The 21,357-nt window shown below is 44.8% G+C and overlaps 1 protein-coding gene across 1 annotated transcript in view; it reads right to left on the minus strand.

The window, feature by feature from the left end:
• The window catches only part of CFAP43 (cilia and flagella associated protein 43), a 1,012,780-nt gene that overhangs the window by 26,617 nt on the left and 964,806 nt on the right, over positions 1–21,357 (minus strand). Inside the window, exons 36-37 of the mRNA XM_069611745.1 lie at positions 19,109–19,189; positions 18,814–18,967 (exon numbers count right to left, since the gene is read on the minus strand). Coding sequence (XP_069467846.1) covers positions 18,814–18,967; positions 19,109–19,189 — 235 coding nt within the window. The remainder of the gene's footprint in view (positions 1–18,813; positions 18,968–19,108; positions 19,190–21,357) is intronic.

The following is a 21,357-nucleotide window of genomic DNA, read 5'->3' on the forward strand; positions in this document are numbered from 1 at the left end:
TTCCGAAGACGCAGATAATGGTTCCTTATCCCACGTGATCGAAGCCGTACATAACCTAGGAGAAAGAATGAAAATGGAAGGCGGAGCAGAAGCAAGCACATGCTTTGACAACATCTTCTCCTGGGTCCCATCATGGCTGGGAATGACTGTTAAATTTTTGATGCCAACAGTAGTGTTCCTCCTTTTTATTTTTTGTATGTGCCAGGTGGGCCTTCGATGTTGTGCAAACGCAGTACCAAACGGTGGAATGATGATGGTGACAATGGGCAACGCTCGCGGTACGATACAACATATGCAGGAAGTAGAGGTACAAACAGGAGCAGAAAACACACCAAGATTCCAGATGGTGCCCATGTACCACAGCGGAGATGTAGTAGACAGGCTATGGCACACTACAATTAAAGAGCCTCGTGTACTTGAATGGTATGAAGAGGTGTGGGTGGATTCGGAAGAGGATGAAGGTTGTATATATCTGGCCTGCACCCCGGACGAGTATGCTAGAAGGGGAGGAAGCCTGCGAGGAGTGTGTAGGGCATGGATGCCCATAAATGGCACCCCTGCATGGGATGAGGCTTTAGCTGAAGAAGAAGAACGCAAGAGGTTGAGGGAGTTACAGTATTTGTTACTTAAGTAACGAAAGGGGGGAAATGTATGGGAGGATTGGTCCAAGAGACCCCCCTCCCCTGCAGCCTCTCCTCCTTGTGAATTCCATGGCTCGTCAGGGGTTCCCCCTGCCACCAGGGCCCAGGTGGAGGGTGGTCCACTGGCTGAAGACATTGACCAAACATGCTGTATTAAGCTAGGCCCTGGAAACCATTTTGTGCACCACAGCGCAGCCCCCACCCTTGGAGAGTCTTACTTGTCCCTGCGGCCGCAGCTCCCTGGCAGATCCGCTGAGAGCCCGCTCCCACGAACAGACGACATGAGCTAATGCTAGATGCAAACACCAACATTCACCTTCCGCAGTGTATCACTGTTCTCACTATGACCCAGCCAGCAGGGCCGGGGTGGAAAAGAACTATAAAATGGTCCCCTGACAAAAGCAGAGCCCCCAAATAACTAATGAGCAAACTACCTGTGATGAAACTCTTCTCTCCATGACCTTTTTTGACTAAAACACGTAACCTCCATGAAGATGGCAGAATGTGTGTTTATATGGCATTCTGGTTGAAGTACCCACATCCCCGTTTTGCTATGCGCAAATGGTAAAAGTGTCCCGGGGTTTTCATGTTATATGGTTCGCCGAGAAGAATGCACCCCAAGGTCCCATGCCATAACTGAACTAATGCTGCTAGAGTGCAAAGGAAGACAAATTCAACCCCATTGGGAGCTCATGTAAATGGGGCACGAAAATGCACAATATGTATTTGAATGTCCAAGCTCAGCATGTGTCACTGCCATCAGTCTCATTGGCCAGTTGTTCCTGCGTGCTCCACCAACCTTACTACTACCTCGCTTGCCGAGCATGTATAGAAATGTAACAAAATGTTTTGGCTGTTAAATACTTAACATATAGTTATCAATTGCAAAATGGGTATAGGTAACGCATTTGAAATGGCCATGTAAAGGCACTAACAATGTAGAAAACATAAGCTTTGAAAAGACTCAATGAGTATTGTACATTATATGAATGTTTATGCCTCTTCCACATAATCTGCAACGCACGAGGAAAATACCATTTGGGCATATCCATTCCCCCTTCCTCCTCATTGAAGCCTGCCAGACAGAAAGCAGAGGCCTGTGCTGCTCTGCTTCACCTCCCCCAATTCGGCTGGAGCCGCTTTAAACATTCATGTTCCCCCGCAGCTCCCAGGGCCGAGGCCAGCCACCTGAATTATTTACAACCCAGCAGTAAACCCTGGCCATAAACACAGGCCCGAAGGCGCACTTTCTTAGGCTCCACGACCCACCAGCTCACCCCAGGTTAATGGCCCCTGTAAAATTAGGACACCCAATATTATAGCAACACTGTAGGAACACATTCATAATGACTTCTAACGAGACATGATAACTTGAACAGCTTCGCGACCTATGATACCCGGTCAACAGGACGATGGTAACCATGTATTGATGTATCACCAAAAGACCCCACTCTAGGTGCATTCCTCCTGTGTTGCATTAACCTGTAGAATAACCTATTGGAAGATTTACCAGGGAAGATAATATTGCATTATTGAATGAATGCCGTGTGCGGGCCTTAGGGCAGAAAGCCAAGAAAGACGTTCATCACTGACACTGGTCACGGCTGGCACAACAACACCGCCCGGATGAGCCCAGCTGACCTGCCCGGCCCGGCCCACGTGGATAACCAGTGACGTCCACCAACCACAGCAAACCACATCACAGCTGCACCTTTAGTCGTCGCCACCCAATCCCCACAAACTTGTGCCCCCTATAGTGTGTAGGGTTCTTATGACGCATTTTGTAAATATATACGCCTGTCTTTGCTATTGTCAGACAGAGCGCCCTCGGAGTTTGCAGAGTCCTTTGCATGCCCTATTTTGACTTATATAAACTCCCATTAAGCTCACCCGCACTTTGTCTTCGCCTCATTCCCATCTTGGGAGAGTCCATTATTGTCTCTCATTGTGGGGAGGATTGTGCTATCTGGGGACGCTCGCCTTCAGAGGTCACAGCTTTGTGGTGAAGAACTGCCTGGTAAATCTAATTCTAAAATGATTTCCTAATTTGCTTAGGGAAAGGACAGGATATCAGGAGACGGTTAGAACAGAATAGGTTGTAGTCACCTCAAAAAATCAATGTTGAAGCAGAACATCGGGCCAAGTGCCCAGATTGTGAGGAGTATCTTTAATCAATGAGTGAAGCCTGTGTTAGACATGTGTGAGGAAATCCCTTGCAAACCTATTAAATGTACCATCATTTAGTAAGCTGAAGTCACCTAGCATTAATGGGTGGAGAGACAGAGAGCGAGATGTAATGGGAAAGAAAAAGAGGGATGAAGGAAGAGCGGAAGAGATTCATAATTTGCCAGGGAATCAAATAATATGCCATGTATTTCCATTAAATTCACAGGTACTAACATCATGCTTGCTATTCCCACTGCAAAACATACACACCCATCATTCCAACACTCAACCATACCCCCATACACACCCAAAACAAATGGCAGCTATTCACATAAAATACCAGGTAGACTAACAAATGCCAGATACTGGAATCAGAGTCTTGAGTCTAGCATTCAGGAGGACAGGTCAAAAGCTAAAAACTCAACTATGGTATGGGACCAGTCTGCCCTTCGCACGTTCTAATTCTCCAGGGTTGACTCAACCCTAGTACCATTTGATGTCGACAAACTGAGTATCATTAAATTGGACAGAAATAACAGCGGCTAAAATTACAGCGCTTATGTGCAGGAGGAATTTCCTGCAAGTTAGTGACTACATAGGAGCCCAAATAAGGCAGAGCTGTCCAATTCCGCCATATTATAGGCATGGCATCTTCAGTGAGTCCTATTTTCTTGGTGAACATATCTTTGCATTATTGGAGTTGCAGTTTTGTTTTTCAAATTATAACTATCGGTCTTGAAGTCACAACATGCAGAATGGTATTGTCTAAAAAAGCCAGTACTGACACATGGTGTTAAACATGAGAAAGGGCAGCTTGGCAGGTATGTATTTGGGGTGCAGTGTTTCCACCACTGGAGAAGGCCACCCTTGCATTCTTGAAACAAATGCTGGGACTGCCATCATTAATTGACATATCTCCTGTTTTATCCGAATACGAGAGGAAAGAAAACGAATACATGAAATGGACTACTTCCTTCGTTTACGTGGCTCAAAAATGTGTATTCTTGCTATATCTGATGGGGAAAGCCACAGTGGTAGGGTTTTTTGTTACAGCTCTTTTGTAATGGGTGTCAGAAGACCTATGCTTGGTGTGTACAGGGTGTCCACCAAGTTAATCCGAAACGCTCTGAATAGGGGCATAGCAGATCACTCCTAGGAGGGGAGTGGACACAAACACATAACAAAATGCAATACATATAACATACTGTACAAATATGCATACTGTTTATTAAGTATTGCAGTGGGTAGCCATAATGCCAAATAGGTACTTCAAATAAGTAAGCAAAACTACATATTATTCAAAGAAAAAACAGCAATGGTTTAAAATGATCCCTACTCACTCCAAAACTTAGTGAAAAATACATCATTAACAGGGAAGTACTGCTTACACTATAGGTTGCTACGTGACAGAGAAAATGAACTATTAAGAAAGCCTAAAAGGACAGCAATCAGGTAAGTAAAATATGGAAACGTTCAGTACTGGGTCTTTCCAGGACCCAATTCGATCACAAACTCAATAGTAACAGTAAGATGCAGTTGCACACAATTTAGTTAAAATGCATTCACTCTGGGCGACATGCAGTGATGTATCACTCTACAACCAGCAAAAGAATCCCCCTTGCCTTCTAAAAATACACAGATTGTCTTGAAAGCTCTAGGGCCCCAAAAGAGGGGCAGAGAAAAATGCCAGTTCACTATTAAAGGTGATGGGAAGGGGGCAGCCCGTCCCACCCCCCTAGGCACTTCAGGGTGAGGCAAGATGCATTCAAAGCACTATGATGGGCCAGGGTGTAGGGGGGACGGTGAGAGAACCACCTCCCAGTTTAACATGACCCTACTCCAATATAATCAAATGTAGCCTACCCATATAGCACAGCATAAGGTGCGAGAGGCATTGCTATTCTGCGTAGATATTAGTAACAATAGGTAGAGGAAAAGGCCTGCACAGTAAATGTGGAATTGCATGCACTAGGCTCAAATTACGAGACAAGGGAAATCTCCAGCCTGAGCTCCAATGAGGAGGGCCCACACCCCCAACCACCACAATGCCTATTCATTGTTCTAACAGTGTTGCAGAGATGTTCTAGAGGAATGTGCCCTACAAGGCCACAATCTCAGAACAATCTCAGAATCTGGATGTTATCTCACACTGGCCAGAGCATGACCCGGCCCATCCCTAGGCGACCACGAGTTCTAGCCCATGTAATGGACTAAAACATAAGACACCAACCCCAAAGTAACTAGTCCTGAGATGTTCAAAGAGGATGGACAGTGACAATCATGTGATTTGTATTGCAAGGTGCTGGGAGGGATACATTATAGTTGAAAACAAGGGTGGAGACCTGGGAGCCGGAAGGCATGGAGGGGAGAGAGTGAAATGTGTGTGTGAAGGTTAGAGTGCCGCAGTACCTCCTTTGTGCCTGTTTTAAGGCATGCCAAGTGCACAGTGTGAACGATAGAATAGTTGCGTGGTAGGAGAATAAATAATTTGTTTTCTGACCTTCGACACGAGAAGAAGATGAGCCCCATGGCACCCACATGATGGAAGATGGATAGATGGGGCCAATAGACCGGCATCCCTTATGGGTAAAGGTGGAACATGTATAGGGTCCATTCAATCAGCCGTGCGTGTGTTTACTGTATGTAGTTGCGTCATTATGACGCTGTGTACTTTTCAAAGTTTCTGCTTGTACCTCACTTTGGCTGAATGTTCTTAGCAGTTGTTTGCTCTTGCTCTCATCTGTGTGTGCGATTAAAAATGTGTTATCCTTACAAGATCGACTTGGGCCTTTCTTCTCTAGTGGGTTGTATTCTCTCTGGGGTGAGCGTTCAGGGACTTGTCTTCAATTTGTTGACACCAACGTGATCCGGGCACCCTCCGTACCTCTGGGGGCTTTCAGGTCACTTTTCCAGAAGGAGCTGTGCTCACCTTCAGGGACCGGTCCTGAAAAAAACATGTTCCTAGTGGTTTAGTAGTAGCCATTTTCAGAGAAGTCCTCTCGGCTCTTTGAAGCGGGGCGTGGCTCTGAGGAGAGAGCAGGCCGGTGTTGGAACACTGTGACGGAGGAGTTCAGGTGAGCACGCACATGCAAGTAGACTCCTGTAAGTAGGGGACAGATGCATGGGGAAGTATTAGAGAGGTGTGAGCATGTGGAGAGCGAAGTCATTGATGTGACATGGGAGTGGGTTGTGTTAAGTGTTGTTAAAATTTGTAATATGAAGCAAGTGTTCCGGTAAGGCATTATAAGGTAAGGCAAAGGTAAGGCAGGGAGCCCCTCCTCGGAAGGGGATTGAAGGTGGTGCTACAAGGGAGTACATTATTTAAAGGAGGAATATAAAAATGAAATTAGTGGTCTTATAACAAGCCTGGAATAAGTAAGGGTTGTTATGTTAGTTTGTCATTTTATTGCATTTTATTTGTGTTTCATTGAATAAAGATCAGGCCCTAGAAGGGGCGGTAAGTGTGTGCATCGTGGTGTGGTTTTGGACCATTTAGAGAAGGGTGTGGATTGATTTTCTTTGTTTTTGTTGTTGCAAGCAGAGGGACTTTACAGGGTTAGTAAGAGATGGATATCACTAGCATGGGGGGGTGAAACACCGATGGAACATATGTATAAGGCCCTGCCACTGAATCATGATAAGGTGGAAAAATATAAGCAGTGGACTGCAGGGACAGGAGGGGGTGCCCTGCCCGTGGCCAGGGCAGGGCTCACACAACAAGAGCATTTTGGAACACATGTCCACATTTCTGGTAGCAAAACATAAGGGGAAGCAGCTACAGAAGAGAAAAGAAATTCTAGATCTTTGCCTGCACCCACATCCATATTGATTCCCTGAGGTCGGATGGGCAGGAGCCCACTCCCTCTGCTACTCGTGCCAGCACCGGAGGACTGAGGCAAATGGAGACATGCTGCATGCTTACCCCAGTGTAAGCTGAATCCAGACCCATTGCCCTATTGCCCTGCTTTACACAGCATCTGCAACAAAGCATCCGCTCCTGCAGCTCCTCAACCAGCTGATTTGATGCAAGCCGAATTGGAATTCTAAAACAAAATGGCTGGCATCATGGTTGCCTATCAACAAAGGCCGACGCTGTGAAGGCCACGATTGGCCACCGCCGCTACTTCCTGGTGCGCAGAGCACTGGAAAGCGATAGCCGGCTGCACACCTAAGGCACACATTTTAAGGCACGAGCCGGTCGTGGCCGCGGGCCACTGATCCATGCCTGTGCTTACAACGCATCCTGCATCCCCACGAGCGAACTGAATAATCTCTCTACACACGTGCGACACCAGAACGGAAGGACCGGTTCCTACAGGTACATTGTCTGCCCACTCTAAACACATTCTCGCCACACTACTACTTCCTCATTGACTTTCTACAACCACTCGTTCACCAGATATTGACCCCCCCTTTCACTATCCTAGGGTCAATAGGCCGTAGTTGCAATTTCCGCTCACCTCTTTCGACCCATGTATGCTTCCATAAATACTGCTTTGTGTAATGCAATTCATGCAAGCTCTTTTGCCCACTTTTATGTACAAGTTGCTTTCTGCTAGTCATTGCAACCCACAGTTGTAAACCGTTCCATCCATGGCACTGTACTCCGTCTATATGAGTAAACAGCTTCCAGTTCACATGGCCCCTCTAATGTAGCCTGCCCTCATAGGTCCATTATATTCTGTGTTGGCAAACCTCATCAAACCTACGTCCATTCGGGAACACTCTGTTAAACTGTACTTAGCCTATGTTTACATCACATTTAGAAAGTCGCATCTAGACTATGCTAATGCTCTCCTGTGAATTTTGTATCTAGCCTATGCCTATGTCTGCATTTAGAAATGTGCATCCAGACTATGTTTGTGCCTTATTTTGATAAACTATACCTAGCCTGCCTATATTTTAAAATCCGCAGCATAGCCATTTACTGTGCCCCATACTAGAAAATTGAATCTAGATAACCTGTGCTATAGTACAGAAGCCATCTTGACAATTGCCTAGGGAGGTCTAACTCGCTTTAATTAAACTTAAGGGCCCTTGAACACAATGCCCACACGCATGACGAACCCTACCAACATCCCATAATTCCTTCTCCTGCTAGCCACACTACAAATCTTAGCAACCATGGCCCACCTGACAAGCTCTGAGCCACCTCTAACTACAAATCTAGGGAACTTCGGAGTTAGCCCATGCTCTAGTACTCCTTGCACCCTAGAGGCTAGAAACGCCAGCCTCCGCTCACGCCTCAGTAGAATACACGACCCACTCGCTAGATCACTACCACCAGTCAACACCAGAACCACCTACTACACTACCTTCAAGACTCCCAATAACATAAATCCTAATAACATTGATCCAGATCATGTCGCTACTAAATTGAAGATCTCTACTAATTCCAAAAGATCCCACCAACCGCCATCACCATCTACTACCACCAAACCCGATCCTCTTCTTAAAGCAGCACTAATAAACGCAAGGTCACTAATGGTACATGCTACGGACTAGGGGTTTACCAAACTTCGGCTTCGAGTAAGTTTTTGGCCGAATTCCGGCTGAAAAAAAGCTATTCGGCTCCGGCCGAATAGTTTGACATTCTCATTTAAATACAATGCAACATGAACTCAGAAAGGCAAAAATAGACTTCAGATTGCAAAACTGAATAGAATTAGACAAGACAAATTGCTATCACACAGCTGAAAAATATCTTATATTGTAATCTGCTCTTTAGGGCATGTTTTGTTATAGATTCTTAAACAAAAAAGGTGCTAATCTTTTATACTTAGCCTGCGACAATACAGGAACATCTTTTCTTTTGGCGAATGTTTATATGCAATGTGCACTTTTTTTCAGTTAGAAAAAACAAACTGAAAGAAATGTGCATAGATACTTTCAGTTCCTGTCTGTCACTTCGCAGTGCGTACGTCATAGTCCCCCCTTTTCTTTTTTTGAGGACTTGAGTCCTGAGTTTAACATTATCTGATATTTTATCAGGTAATTATAAATTTCATATGTTTGTGTATTGACGAGAAAGAGTAGCTAGGATAAGTGAAAAGTGAGCAGCATTTGTTTGTGTCAGGTGAATAGCTGTGAGATGGAGTTCATGCATTTCAGATTTCCTCTTTACTTATGTACTGCATGAGCCGACATGGACCATTTTGTACATTTCTATTTGAGCTGCAAAGAAGTTTCAAAACTCAACCACATCGACTTTGCAACTGGATAGAGGACGCAATGCATCTGATTCACAAAGGCAGTCCATTGGCATTTGCGAAGCCTCCTACTTTAACTGGCACTGAATATGCAACAATCTTCTGTAAATTGGTCCCTTCATTTTGGTTAAATCTGCTTTATTTCTGGCTTTTATACTTTAAATAAAGATGCTACCTTAATTACAATGAAGATAAATAAAAGTATGAAATGCATTTAAAATGGTGCTTTATTTGTTTTTTTAATAAGTGTGTTTTTTGAAGTTTGGAACATGATTTATTAAATAAAGCAACTATTCAGCGGCAGCAGACCCTATTCGAATCACGTGCGGTGTCCCCCAGGGATCGTGCATCTCCCCCACCTTGTATAACATATTTACCAAGCCCCTCTTCGATGATCTGGATCTTCTTGGTATCACCTACACTAATTATGCAGATGATACCCAGATTCTCCTCCCACTTTCCGCGGATTTTGAAGAGGTTTTGGCCTTGGTGAACAGGGTGTATCTCATCTCCAGGCACGGAACGCTATTCATGGTCTATGCCTGAATGATGACAAAACGGAATTCATCATACTGGGCACACATGCCAACATAAAAACACTAGGACAGGATTACTCATCATTCATCATCGATGGTAATCTTATTAAGGTAGCCAAAGAGGTGAAAACTCTTGGGTTCTACCTGGACTCCACCCTATCCCTAACTAAACAAGTTAACGCCTTGGCCTCAGCCACAGCCTACACATGTAAGTTGATTAGAATGGGTATACCCTTCCTATCAGATGATAATTGCAGTGTCCTAGCTAGAGCCTTGATTTTATCTAGGCTCGACTATTGCAATGCCCGTTACATTGGCGCCAACAAATCTATCACCCAAAAAATCAGATCCTTCAAAATAATGCCCTTACAACAGCAACAGTTGTGTCTAAAAGGTCTCATATCTCAGCAATAAGGCGCCAAAACAATTGGCTCTCTACTCTCAACAAGATCCACTTAGAAACAGCTTCTTTTATACCTAAGGCACTGAACAACGCTGCCCACAGTTACCTTGTAAACAGAGTCCAAAGAAGAACCTCCACAAGACCTACAAGACTCACCAACACTAATTGCATTGTCACTCCGAGATTCAGCCTAACCAAGATCGGGGGTAACAGTTTTCAGGTCAAGGCTGCCCAATTACGGAACTCCCTACTACACCACATCAGGGTAGATGAATCCTACCCCAAGTTCAGACTCAGTTACATTAACTGGCTCAAGTCGAACGATAACTAACTGATTAGGCACACACCCCTGTTTATTCTTGTATATTTGCTCTTTTTGTATAGTTGTACAGCTCACCTGTGTTACCTCTTTATGCCTATTTTATGCACCATAATGTAATCATTTGCATCACTGTGTATAACTATGTAATCATTATCCTCACTGTGTATAACCATGTAACCTGTTAACTAACCTTCGCATTATCTGTACTGCTTGCGCCCTGATACCCCAGGGTCCGGTGCGCATCATATAAATGAATAAACTAAACTAAACTTGGCGTCTGTTTGTAGACACAGAAGATCAAGGGAATGGAGTAGAGGCGCAGAGGCAGAAAGATGGGAAATGCAGAAAGGGAGAAGTAGAGGGTGGGGCACCAGTGGAGTGCAGGGGATTATATGTCGTGACAGCATATCCCACAGAAAGGTACACCAATCCAAGCTATGTACCTGTTGCTATAGGGACCCCTTCTGCTGCAGCGGGGTCCCCTACAGCACCAGTAACATCACAGGCTACCGCTCTCCCACCTCCGTATCCTCACCCACCTGAAGTACTGGCATCGTCGCGTTACAGGTCAAATGAGTCCGAGGATCGGTTGACTGGATTACTAACAGAATTAAGAAGGATACAGACATCCCCAACAATGGTAAGGGATATAGAGGCATTTAGAGAAGTATCGGAAGAATGGAAATCAGGGCAAGTGCTACTTAGGATGGATACTGAAGGAATAAGACGTGTAGGTGTTGAGAATAAAAGAAGCCCAGGTGGGTGGATAAACCTGGGAGAGGAGAATATGGTGTGGGGGGAGAATGTAGAGGAAGAGGACAATGATACATTTGCTGATGGTCAGAGCGAAGGAGAACCAGGAGGTGACGAGGCGGCTGAGAATACCCCCCAAGTAGAAGGTCTGTGGGCAGGTTGAGGAACAGGGCCGGCCAGAGGGCGTTGGTAAAGAAAAGAGGAATCATGTAGAAGGGTGTGGGAAGTAGGAGGAAGATGCAGTTGCCCCTCATACATAAGGGGGCAGGGAGAACACTGTATGCGCCCTGCCCCCAAATGGATAAGGATCTTTTAATTAAGGCACTCCCGCAGCTCACAGCAGGGGCAAGCAAGTAGATATACGAATTCAAAAAGCAAAGAGCAGGGGTGCCCCTGGTGGTAGGGGATCTTAGGAGCTTGATGGTTGCTGTCATTGGAGACCAGGCTTAGGACGTGCGGGTTAAGACCTGATTCCCGGGAGTAACCCTGGGGAAAGATTCACATGATGGAGCATCATTTAATGGAGTTAGAACACTGCTATGGGACACACTATGGAGGGCCTTCCCAGATACCTCTGATTTACAGTCCTTGATGCAGTGCACAATGGGGGGTGGAAGGATCCAGCTAAATTCATTCTTAAATTACAAGATGTTGTCATGTGAAGAGCTGAGACAGGAGGACCGTGTGATCGCTCAATATCGTTCTTATATTTTATTGTTAAGAGAGGAATGCCAAAGGAAGTGCAGAAGGCCTTCGATAAAATTGTGGGTATTGGGGCAAAGGGGTGGCCTGAAATACAGAGCATAATAGTGCATCATTGCAAAAAGATTACGGAACGGGAGAGGGAAACAGCTCAGAGGCATCAGCCGGAGGAAGCAAAATTGATAGAAAAGAAATTGGCAAAGGTTGCCGTTTAGGTGCCTGAGTCTATGCCTGTACAGGTAGAGGGGACAGAGAGTACTCAACAAGTTGTGAGCACCACTGTTGCAGCGCTCTTGGCTGAAGGAGGTCCGGGACAGTGGGGCGGGGGGGCAACAATATCCCAGCCCACAGTAGCAACAAGGAGGGACACAGCGGGGAAGAGGGAGATTTTGAGGTATAAGAAGAGGAGGGTTTGACCCAGGGGCCCCGGGGTGGGTTTGGACCATCTCAATGCTGGAATTGTTTAAGGTGGGGGCATTTTGTGAGGGAATGCAGGAGGGACCCGAGGACTAGGGTATCCGCAACAGGGTCAAGGATATAAGAACCAAGGGTATCCCCAGGGGCAACACCAAACATATAATCAGCAACCTCAAGCATCGGACATGCAAATGCGGCATCCGCCACAGCAGCAGCAGGGCAGTGCTGCCCCCAGTGAACAGGATGCCAAGTGGGGCTGCCGCTCCAGTTGGAGGAGCAGCAGTAATAGGAGGTAGCCCCTTCTTGTTTCCTGGAACTAACATGTACCCCGATTTGGACAGCCCACAGAGAGCACTTGCATGTCTGGACTTGTCGACGACCATCCACCCTGAAGAGGAACCTTTGGTGAGGGTGGTGATAGGAAACAAACAGTTTATAGTCATACTGGACTCTGGTGAAAGTAAATCATGTATCAGGGAAGGACATTTTCCACTATCAGGAAAACATCTTCACACACAGGGATTCTGTGGGGCTATTTCCAACGTTCCATACACTGATGAGTTGGACGTAAAAGTGGGACAGAAGGTAGTACGGGTGCACATACTATAAAAGTATGCATGTAAAGGTATACCATTGGCCAGATTCCTTGAGGGCATAGAACATTTAATTTAGAACAAAACAATGTAAACGTTTAAACAGAAAATCCAAGGTATTAAAACCTTTCCTTCTTATGAGCTCTGCAGCCATTGTTAAGCGCTCATTGTAATGCCATCTTGGACATATGGAGTTCCCACCAGCATACCTGTCAACCTTTTGAGTTGCCAAGGCACGTGCAAAAAGTGGATGCTGTTAATGCAGGTGAGAAAACCATTAAAGCTTATGGACGGGGAAGGGGATTGGCGGATGAGTGTACTGACTGTAAGGAGGGTGACACCCACCAAAAGTAGGTGAGTCGACAGGTATGCACAAGGGCAACCTAATCAAGGAGGAAAATATTATATGGAAGCATCAAAGAGAAAGACTTAATTTCATTAACTCCCCTCGATAAAGCAAAGATTTAAAGTGAACTTCTCCCACGGATGCTGAATAGTGGGCTGTGAGAAACCTGAAAGTATTCTCTCACCTACTCCCCCAGACTCCATCCAGGTGGCCAGGGAAGAGCCATCACTTTTGGATCCTGACCCTGGGGGCGCACAAGCGAGGATGGATCACCTGAGTGGAGGGTCTCTTGGGATTGGGAAGAGAATACCAGAGGGCGAGACATGGTATACCCCCTTTCCCAACTATCCATCACCATACTCTACCTCAGCTTTTATGGGATATTACCAATCCTGTTCCAATTCCCCCTCACCATTTCCAATATATACTGAGATGAGGAAGAGGCATCTAGAGTAAGGAAGATTACCTATTGGAAAAGTCCCTATAGTGCTGTGAGGAGGAAGATGAATGGAGAGGCCTACTACACCACAATACCAATATGTCCCTCTAATAAGGTCAGGTAGAGTCAGGCACTTGACAGCAACTGTGCACACCGGAACTCTCATTGAACACCGACTAAGGCATAACAGAGTGGAGCTTTGCTCAGGAGAACAAACAAGCCATGGGAACTGGAAGCCAGGAAGCTGTAGCAGGGAGAGCCCACAGTATCTGGAGGAGGAGAATGGGACCCTGAGACTCTGACCCAGTGTTTGGTGAAGGTTGCAGCGTGGCAAGTGAGCTGTGTCTCCAAGGAGCCGGACTGATTAGCTCCAGAGGGCATGCTGAGTACTAATGGCCATGGCCTGCCAGATGCTCATTTCCCTGAGAGGAATCCAGGCCCCAGGGATGTCTGAGGGGCAGGTGGTGAGACCCTTACCTTAGCGCTGAAGCCAGCGAAATTCCCGACAGCATCGCGCTAACCAGTGAGTTTCTAGAGTGTGAAGAAACCTGGTGCACGTATGGGGCTCGAGCAGGAGATTTGAATATAAGATGTACAAGAAGCACAGAAATAAAAGACAGAATGTAAAATGGCAATGAAGGAAAGGCAAATGGTTTAAATGTGCGAGTGACACAAAGTTAAAAGGAGAAAAGATAGAAGTATGCCAGAAGCACAGGAGGAAACGTGACGTCTTAGGTGCTAGAGCAGCCATAGCAAAGCAGAGAAAGAAAGCAGAGAAAGAAAGAAAGAAACAAACAAAGAAGAAGATGAAAGTATCAGAGTGGTCGTGCATAGAGGAAAGAAAAGCTATGCGTTCTCGGAAGTCTCAAACACCAAAGAGTGTTGAAGAAAATATACAAAATGTGCCACTGGAGAGAAGGTGGAAAAGGTGGAGCTATACTGAAGGGTGAAGTGGGAACAAAATCCCCAGAGTGCGTGAAAGGTTGTTTGAACCCAAGAGGCTGTCTTGAAGCTGAACTTTTGTAAACTGTGAATTTTGGAAACCATAGGGGCCCACGCTTGGGGATGAGAACCTTGAAAGGCCTAAAGGAAATGTGAACCTTAAGAAGCTTGGGGAAGGGAGTCCAAGTGAACCTAGGTACTTGTGTGACCTGATTTGGTTTTTGGAACTAAAGGGAACCTTGCCAGTAAGATTCCAAGGGCACATTTAAGTTGAACTACTTTGAACTGGCAAAGCTGAACCTGACGAGAAAGTCACCTGAATCCAGTCTTGGTTTATAGTTCTTTTTGAAACAATTTTTTCTTTAACGAAACCCTACACAACATTTGTTTCCAGAGTGAAGGCAAGCATATGTTTGACACAGACATGCTTTGTTTTGGGACTTACAGACTTCGACTATCCTTAGAAACATCAGTTAAGGGCAGAACTAAAATAGAGATAGGGCAAGATGGGCATTACACCAAAATTGTGTCTGTGTCTTCTCATGATACCATACCACGATACCATTGCCATGCCTGCCTCACAGGACTCAAAATAAGTTTTCAATCAAGACTGCTGTGATCCATTTGGAACTCCATGTTGAAGTAAGTGTGTCAAATAAGTGATAAAATGCTTTCAAGTTGTATTTATGTGTTTAAATGAAGATAAAGAAGAAGAAACCTTGTTAAAGTTGATTGATGAGTGGGGATGGTACGCAGGGGTCAAACACCTCATACAAGTCATGGACCTAACAAGCTGCACAGGTGGAAGACCCTGCCCACTTCCTGAGTCAACGGACTCGGAAATATCGGGATCCCCCAAAACACACTCCAGCTCAAACAGAGTAAGTCAGCATTCCAGACCCTCCTTGGCCACTTAAAGCCACCAATGCCATTGTCCCCTTTGCAGTACCAGAATCTCCTTAGGACCATCTGCAACAGAGTAATTAGGAGGAACGCATACATTTCCGTGAAAGTCTGTGGAACCAGCAGGACACTGCCCAGTGCACCCCTCGTGAGAACCTCTCTGGGCAAAACAGTGTGCAATTCCTGTTGACAGGTTGCAAATAGATCGATCAGTGGCAAGCCCCACATCTTAAAGTTGAGGGCTAACAGTGATTGGTCTAGAGACTGCTTGTGTGACACAAACTACCTCCTGCTCATGGTGTCTGCCCTCAAATTTCTACACCAAGAACAATCAAAAGCCTGGACTGATATTCCCCTGGCAATCGGTTGATTGCCAGGGGAATATCACTTCCAAATAGTCTGAGCATCCCTGCAGAACCCGAGGAAGCCAGCTCTGCCACATATTTCCACATAATGCATAGCAATGGTATTGATCATCAAGACCATCAACCTCTTTCCCAGCAACTGTTATTAGAAAGCATCCCTCTCCGAACAACCTTCTGATACCTCCATATCACTGATATGGGCCCCTTCCCAGCCTGTCATTGACGCGAATGTAAGGACCTGCCCTGATTGACAGAGTGTGAGTGGTTCGCCCACCACAAGATTCCTCTCTCTGTACTTGCGCATTCTCAATGTCACTGGGCCTAGTAAGATTGCTGTTTTGTTCTCCCCTGTTCCCCTCCCTTGACTTGTCGTTCTCTGAAACACTTGTGTACGAGCGCGATAGAAATAAAATATCAATATCAATATCAATACCAGCAACTCAAATCTGGCGCCAAGCCAGTGCTTACTGGTAGCTTGTCCTGCAGGGACAATCGGCTGTTTCCAATTGAACTCGTGTTCCTACTGGAGCCACGTAACGCAACGCCTTAACTGATGAATTATAAGAATGCACAAAGCCAGCCACACCAGAACCATCCATACTGCAAGTATAACCTCCAGATCATATCCAGTGCCACCTCGATAGCCGAAACCTTTCAGGTAGTCATCATTATCATGTACAGTACCGCCCCTATAAACTACAGCCACCTGCTATGGGTCAGATTTGACTTCTTGTGTGTTTAACAAGACCCCCAGAACAAGGAAACTCCCCATGGTCTGATGCAATATGGACATCAAGAGGGGCAGGGAGTTACAGTATAAAATAATGCAGCTGTGCAACGTATTAATAGTCTTAAAGGGGAGAAAACAAAACCATTATTTAGACTAACAAGGCCCTTATCGGACCCATTCTGAGCAGGTCCAGACCATATCAATGGCAGGATGGAAATTAAAACTAATAAAGCTAAAATAAAATACGAAAGAATTCTAGGAAATTCAGTAGTGGCAGAAGGAGAGAAAATGGAACAGCATAAAGGGGACAATGTGGAGGCAGTCATAATTTGTATCCCGCTCTAATAAGTCATCAACCTTCCTTTGCAACTCAAAGGCATCATCCTCCACTCTGAAGTCCACAGTCCTCCATAACGCCACTGGGGCTTTACACAGTGCCGTAAGCAGTACTATGCTGACCTCATGGTGTGCCTCATTTGACTTCAGGGAGCCTGTGGAAGATTTCCTTGTGAACAGATAGGCAACCAGTGACTGCATCTCATGCCCCAGCATCATGAACAAATGACACCACCAGTGCTGGGCCACCACATCTGTGCTGCACTGTAGGCACAGGGGGATGAGGTCCCATTAGTTGTTGATGCACAACTACAAACATTGGCAGCATCTTGCATCGGACGGACTCCAAGTACACCTGTACTTCTTGTGCAGAAGTATCTAATGCGACAGCAACAACCATTGAAATGATAGGTGGGTTCTTAGCGGGAACATCGGTTTTCTGCTTTTTCTTCAGAATCTTGTCTGAGTTCCTGTGCTGTAAGGACCAAGAATTATCCTAAGATTGGGATGTGTTTCCATGTGAACTCCTGGAGCCAGCAAAAGGACTCTGGCCTGACTCCCTCCCTTGTGTGTGCTCCTAGTGCGCTCCAATTCCAAAGGGCTACTGTGGTCCGGTGGCAGCAGACTGGACTGTTTTACCTTCTCCTAAAACATCAGGAGCCGGCACTCCTGGGACAACCTATTCTTTAATGTCATGCCCCAGCAAGCCTCACACAACTTGCTCCTATGCTGATCTGACAGTTTGCACATGCAGCAGTCATGAGTGTCCACAGCAGGCACAGTCCTGTTGCACTCTCTGCAAGCTTTGAAACCCAAGGGTTTCTTACCCATTTTTGCAAAAATAATTTGAACAACCAAATCAAATGTATTAAACAATTTATAGAATTACAACTTGCATGACCTTAGATTGTGGGTTAGCAATTGTGACCCTTTCCAACATAATACTTGTTTTCATAGACAACTATTTAAAAGTCATAATTTTGTTTGTGAACTTTTGGTCGACATCGACCAATTACATAAACATGTATATGTACGTAGGACTAGGCAGAGGAGTTATGGGTTCGGGAGCGAGGGAGTTGATGTGTGGGCTAAAGGGGTTTGTGAGAGAGCCCCCGTTAAAAACAAACGGGTTGAATTCATGTCGAACAAAAGTGCACAAATAAAATTATGACTTTTAAATAGTTGTCTATGAAAACTGAACCCTGTGCAGGCTGTGAAATTTAGACCATAGCTGGGAGGAAATTAAAAAAGGAAACAAGTATGAGGAGAGAGGCTAAGTGGGGAAAGATGGGCTCACAACAGTAGGGTGTGATATACAAGTGGAAGAGTGATAGCAGTAGCAGGGATGTATGTAAACATTGTGTTTGTTTGGCCAGGAAAAAGGGTAGATCTGGAGAGCAGGGAGACATATTGCCTTAATGGTCTCTTTCTTGCGGCTATTAATGTTAAAATGTATTAAGGAGGTTTATGGATCAGTGATGGCCTTGAGATGTTTTCCAGATGTCCAATGAGTTATGGAGGTGTGATGGCCTTGACATGTGTTCAAGAGGTCCAAGGAGTTGTGGGGGCTATTTCAACCAAATAGTGATGTAAAAAGCGATTTGTAAGAAGAGTTCATTTGTGCTGGTGAAAACTGACAGAAATGCCAACACCAAGTGTTGGCTGTGTGCGGAAAGTATGTTTGTGGAAACAGGGCCTCCCACCGCGGCCCAAAAGTGGATCCCCTCAGGTGTAGGAAAGAATCAATCCCAAGTTCTGAAGTATTTCCTTCAGGAAATTGAAGAATTATCCCTCCAATGCCCTATAATGAGGACTAAAACAAAAAGTAGCAGATTTACTGCCAAACAGCCAATGGTAACGACAAAAGAGTATGTAGAATTAGAACGGCTAATTTTGACAAACTCAATGAGGCATTGTATCTAGAAACACGATTTCCAGAGTTCACCAATGGCAACATATATTGTTCAATTCTCTGAAGCGCCCTATGATTATAGGGTACGATAGGCTTACCAACAGCATTGTAGATGTGTTGTCTCTCAGACACGGAGGCACGCATTTCTTGCATTTCCTGGTCAAGTTGCTGGTTGTTCTGAATTTTCTGATTGATTTTTCTTTCTAAGTCCTTAATGGTTCCCTTGCAGTGGTTGACATTTTTCTCATGATTCTGTAAAATTAAGAAAGCATATATGTGTGCCTGAGTCTATCTTCATGTTCCCTTGTTGTTTATTTTTTGTTAAACAGTCTATATATATATGATATTTGGGGTGCCTTCAACTGCACATAGGGTCTTCCTTTCACCGCTTACCCTGTCTTGCATTTGAAGTGTTTGCTCGAGGATCGAAATCTGATGCAGGATTCGTTCATCATAGTCTGCTACATTTAGGAACTGTGGTATAGAAAAAAAGACATTGATTAGTCTACAAAAATCCATGAGTCCTGGATTTCTACATTTACTTTTATTTATTAATGAAATATACTTGTGCATTTGTAGCTAAGCTTATGTACACATTTGGCAACAGGAGAAAGAGTTACTTACACTTGGTAGTGATAGGTCTAATGGATACTGTGTTGCCCCTGCAGATTTAGCATATATTTAAAAATGTGCTACCACCAGGTCAGGACCTTAGAATATTCTCTCTTATAACACTGCAAAGCACCCAGGGCATTGTGTAAGTGTTATGTGATGCTAGTCAGCAAGATGATTCGCTGGTACATATATATGCTGGCGCTCATTGGTATAGCTGGAAATCATGACAGGAAGCCTGCACATATGCACCTCCGCCTAAAGTAGGGGTCCCTCAGTGGTGTGGCCTGCCAGAATGACAAGTTGGGGCGTAGGGAAAAGACAGTTGCCTTCAGCACTCACCTGTTTTTGCTATCTAGGTGGCAGACCAGCATGAGAGCGTGTGTAGAAGGTGAGAACAAAGATTACTCCTTTCACAAATAACTTGGACTGCTTCTGCAAATGGGTCCCGAGGGTAGTGACAATTGTTCTGTAGCACCGTGTGACCTGAAGTTATTACTTAATGATGCAGTGGATTGGCAACAGACTGATAGTGCTCTTCCGACCTCGATCGCAAATCTTGATTCAATGATTTTACAGGACCCCTTAGCAGCAAAGTCATTGCTCAACGCTTCCCCTATTATGTCTGGAGATACCTCTCCATCATCTGTATCATCAAATTAATTTACGTCTATCCATGACTATAGGCGACCTTCATCGCAGTGCAGTGGGGGGGTAGTCACAAACCTGGGACCAACCTTCATTGATGCTCTTAACTTGGTTTCAACATCCTTCGTGTCTCTTCAGTACAACATTTGGGCTGAAGTTAAATCCCAAACTGCCACGTTGTACTGTATTCTTAGTCGACTAGACTCTTACTTTTCTAATGCATCTTTGTATAATGAGAGAGGCCAAGCTCAGGTGGAACCTGATCTTATTGAAGTCGTCCAAGAGCCAATTGGGAACATTGCAGCACTGATTCAATTAATTGACAAGCCCCAGAAGACCCCCCCTCTATTGTGCACAGTGAGAGCATTGGACCAAATGAAGATCCAAATGAAGATCCTTCTGATCCTGGAGGTATAAGAAATGCTATTGTTATTTGTGATGAATCCAGTGAAATCATCACTGAAACCCGGGTATGGGCCTCCTCTGATGTGGCCAGGGGAAGGCAGCAAGTACCTGATCCTGACCCTGGGAGTAGTATTATGAAGGAGGATCACATCGCAGGAGGAAGTAGTAACTCCTTTGACTCAGGATTCCTCTATTTTCCCTGAAACAATGATAGCATATTGTAAAGTACAGTCAAACAATAGAGATGCTATTCATACATCATCACCAAACTCCGGTTACATTCAGTCCACTAAAGACTTAAAGTACCATAATACCTGTGGTACTGGGACACGGAAGAGGGACACAGAGTTAATCAGGATCAAACGTGGTGCAGAAAGATTGAAGTTGTTTGAAGTCGAGGAACCTGAGCGCGACATTTAAACCTGAGAATGAGCCACAGCTGGGAGAGGGGGTAGCAGAGGCAGAAGCAGTGAGGAGATAGGCCTAAGCAGTTGGAGCTGAAGCAAGAATACCGTCAGGATTCCATGGCACATTTCTAGATTTTCAATGAGAAATTACTGTAGAAAATCTGCATTCAAAAGAATTAAGTAAACATTTATTTTTAATATTCATTATTACATTGTTAGTGGGAGCATTGGTTGAGTGGTGTTTGATTTTGGGTTTGGTATTTTAATATGTCAATATTGTGATAAGTTTCCTTAATGACAACTATATACAGGAAGTTCCTAGTTCCCCAAACCAAGATGGAGGTTCAGTGCAACACAAATGATTGGTGGAAAGATATTATGAGGTAGTTTGGAACATTTCACAACATTCTAAACTGCCTTTCATTCCAGTTTCTTTAGAGGAAGGTTGTAGTTCATTTAGCTCTTAGGATATTTAGTATAAGTTATTATAAAATTCCTTTTTGAGAAGAATTTACAGTGAGCTTAATTTCTACAGAAGTTTCGTTAATGAAGAAGCCCTTGTTGTAACTT

The sequence above is a fragment of the Ambystoma mexicanum genome, chromosome 8, assembly GCF_040938575.1.
Source record: "Ambystoma mexicanum isolate Mex_15411 chromosome 8, UKY_AmexF1_1, whole genome shotgun sequence".
In the NCBI taxonomy this organism is placed as follows: Eukaryota; Metazoa; Chordata; class Amphibia; order Caudata; family Ambystomatidae; genus Ambystoma; species Ambystoma mexicanum.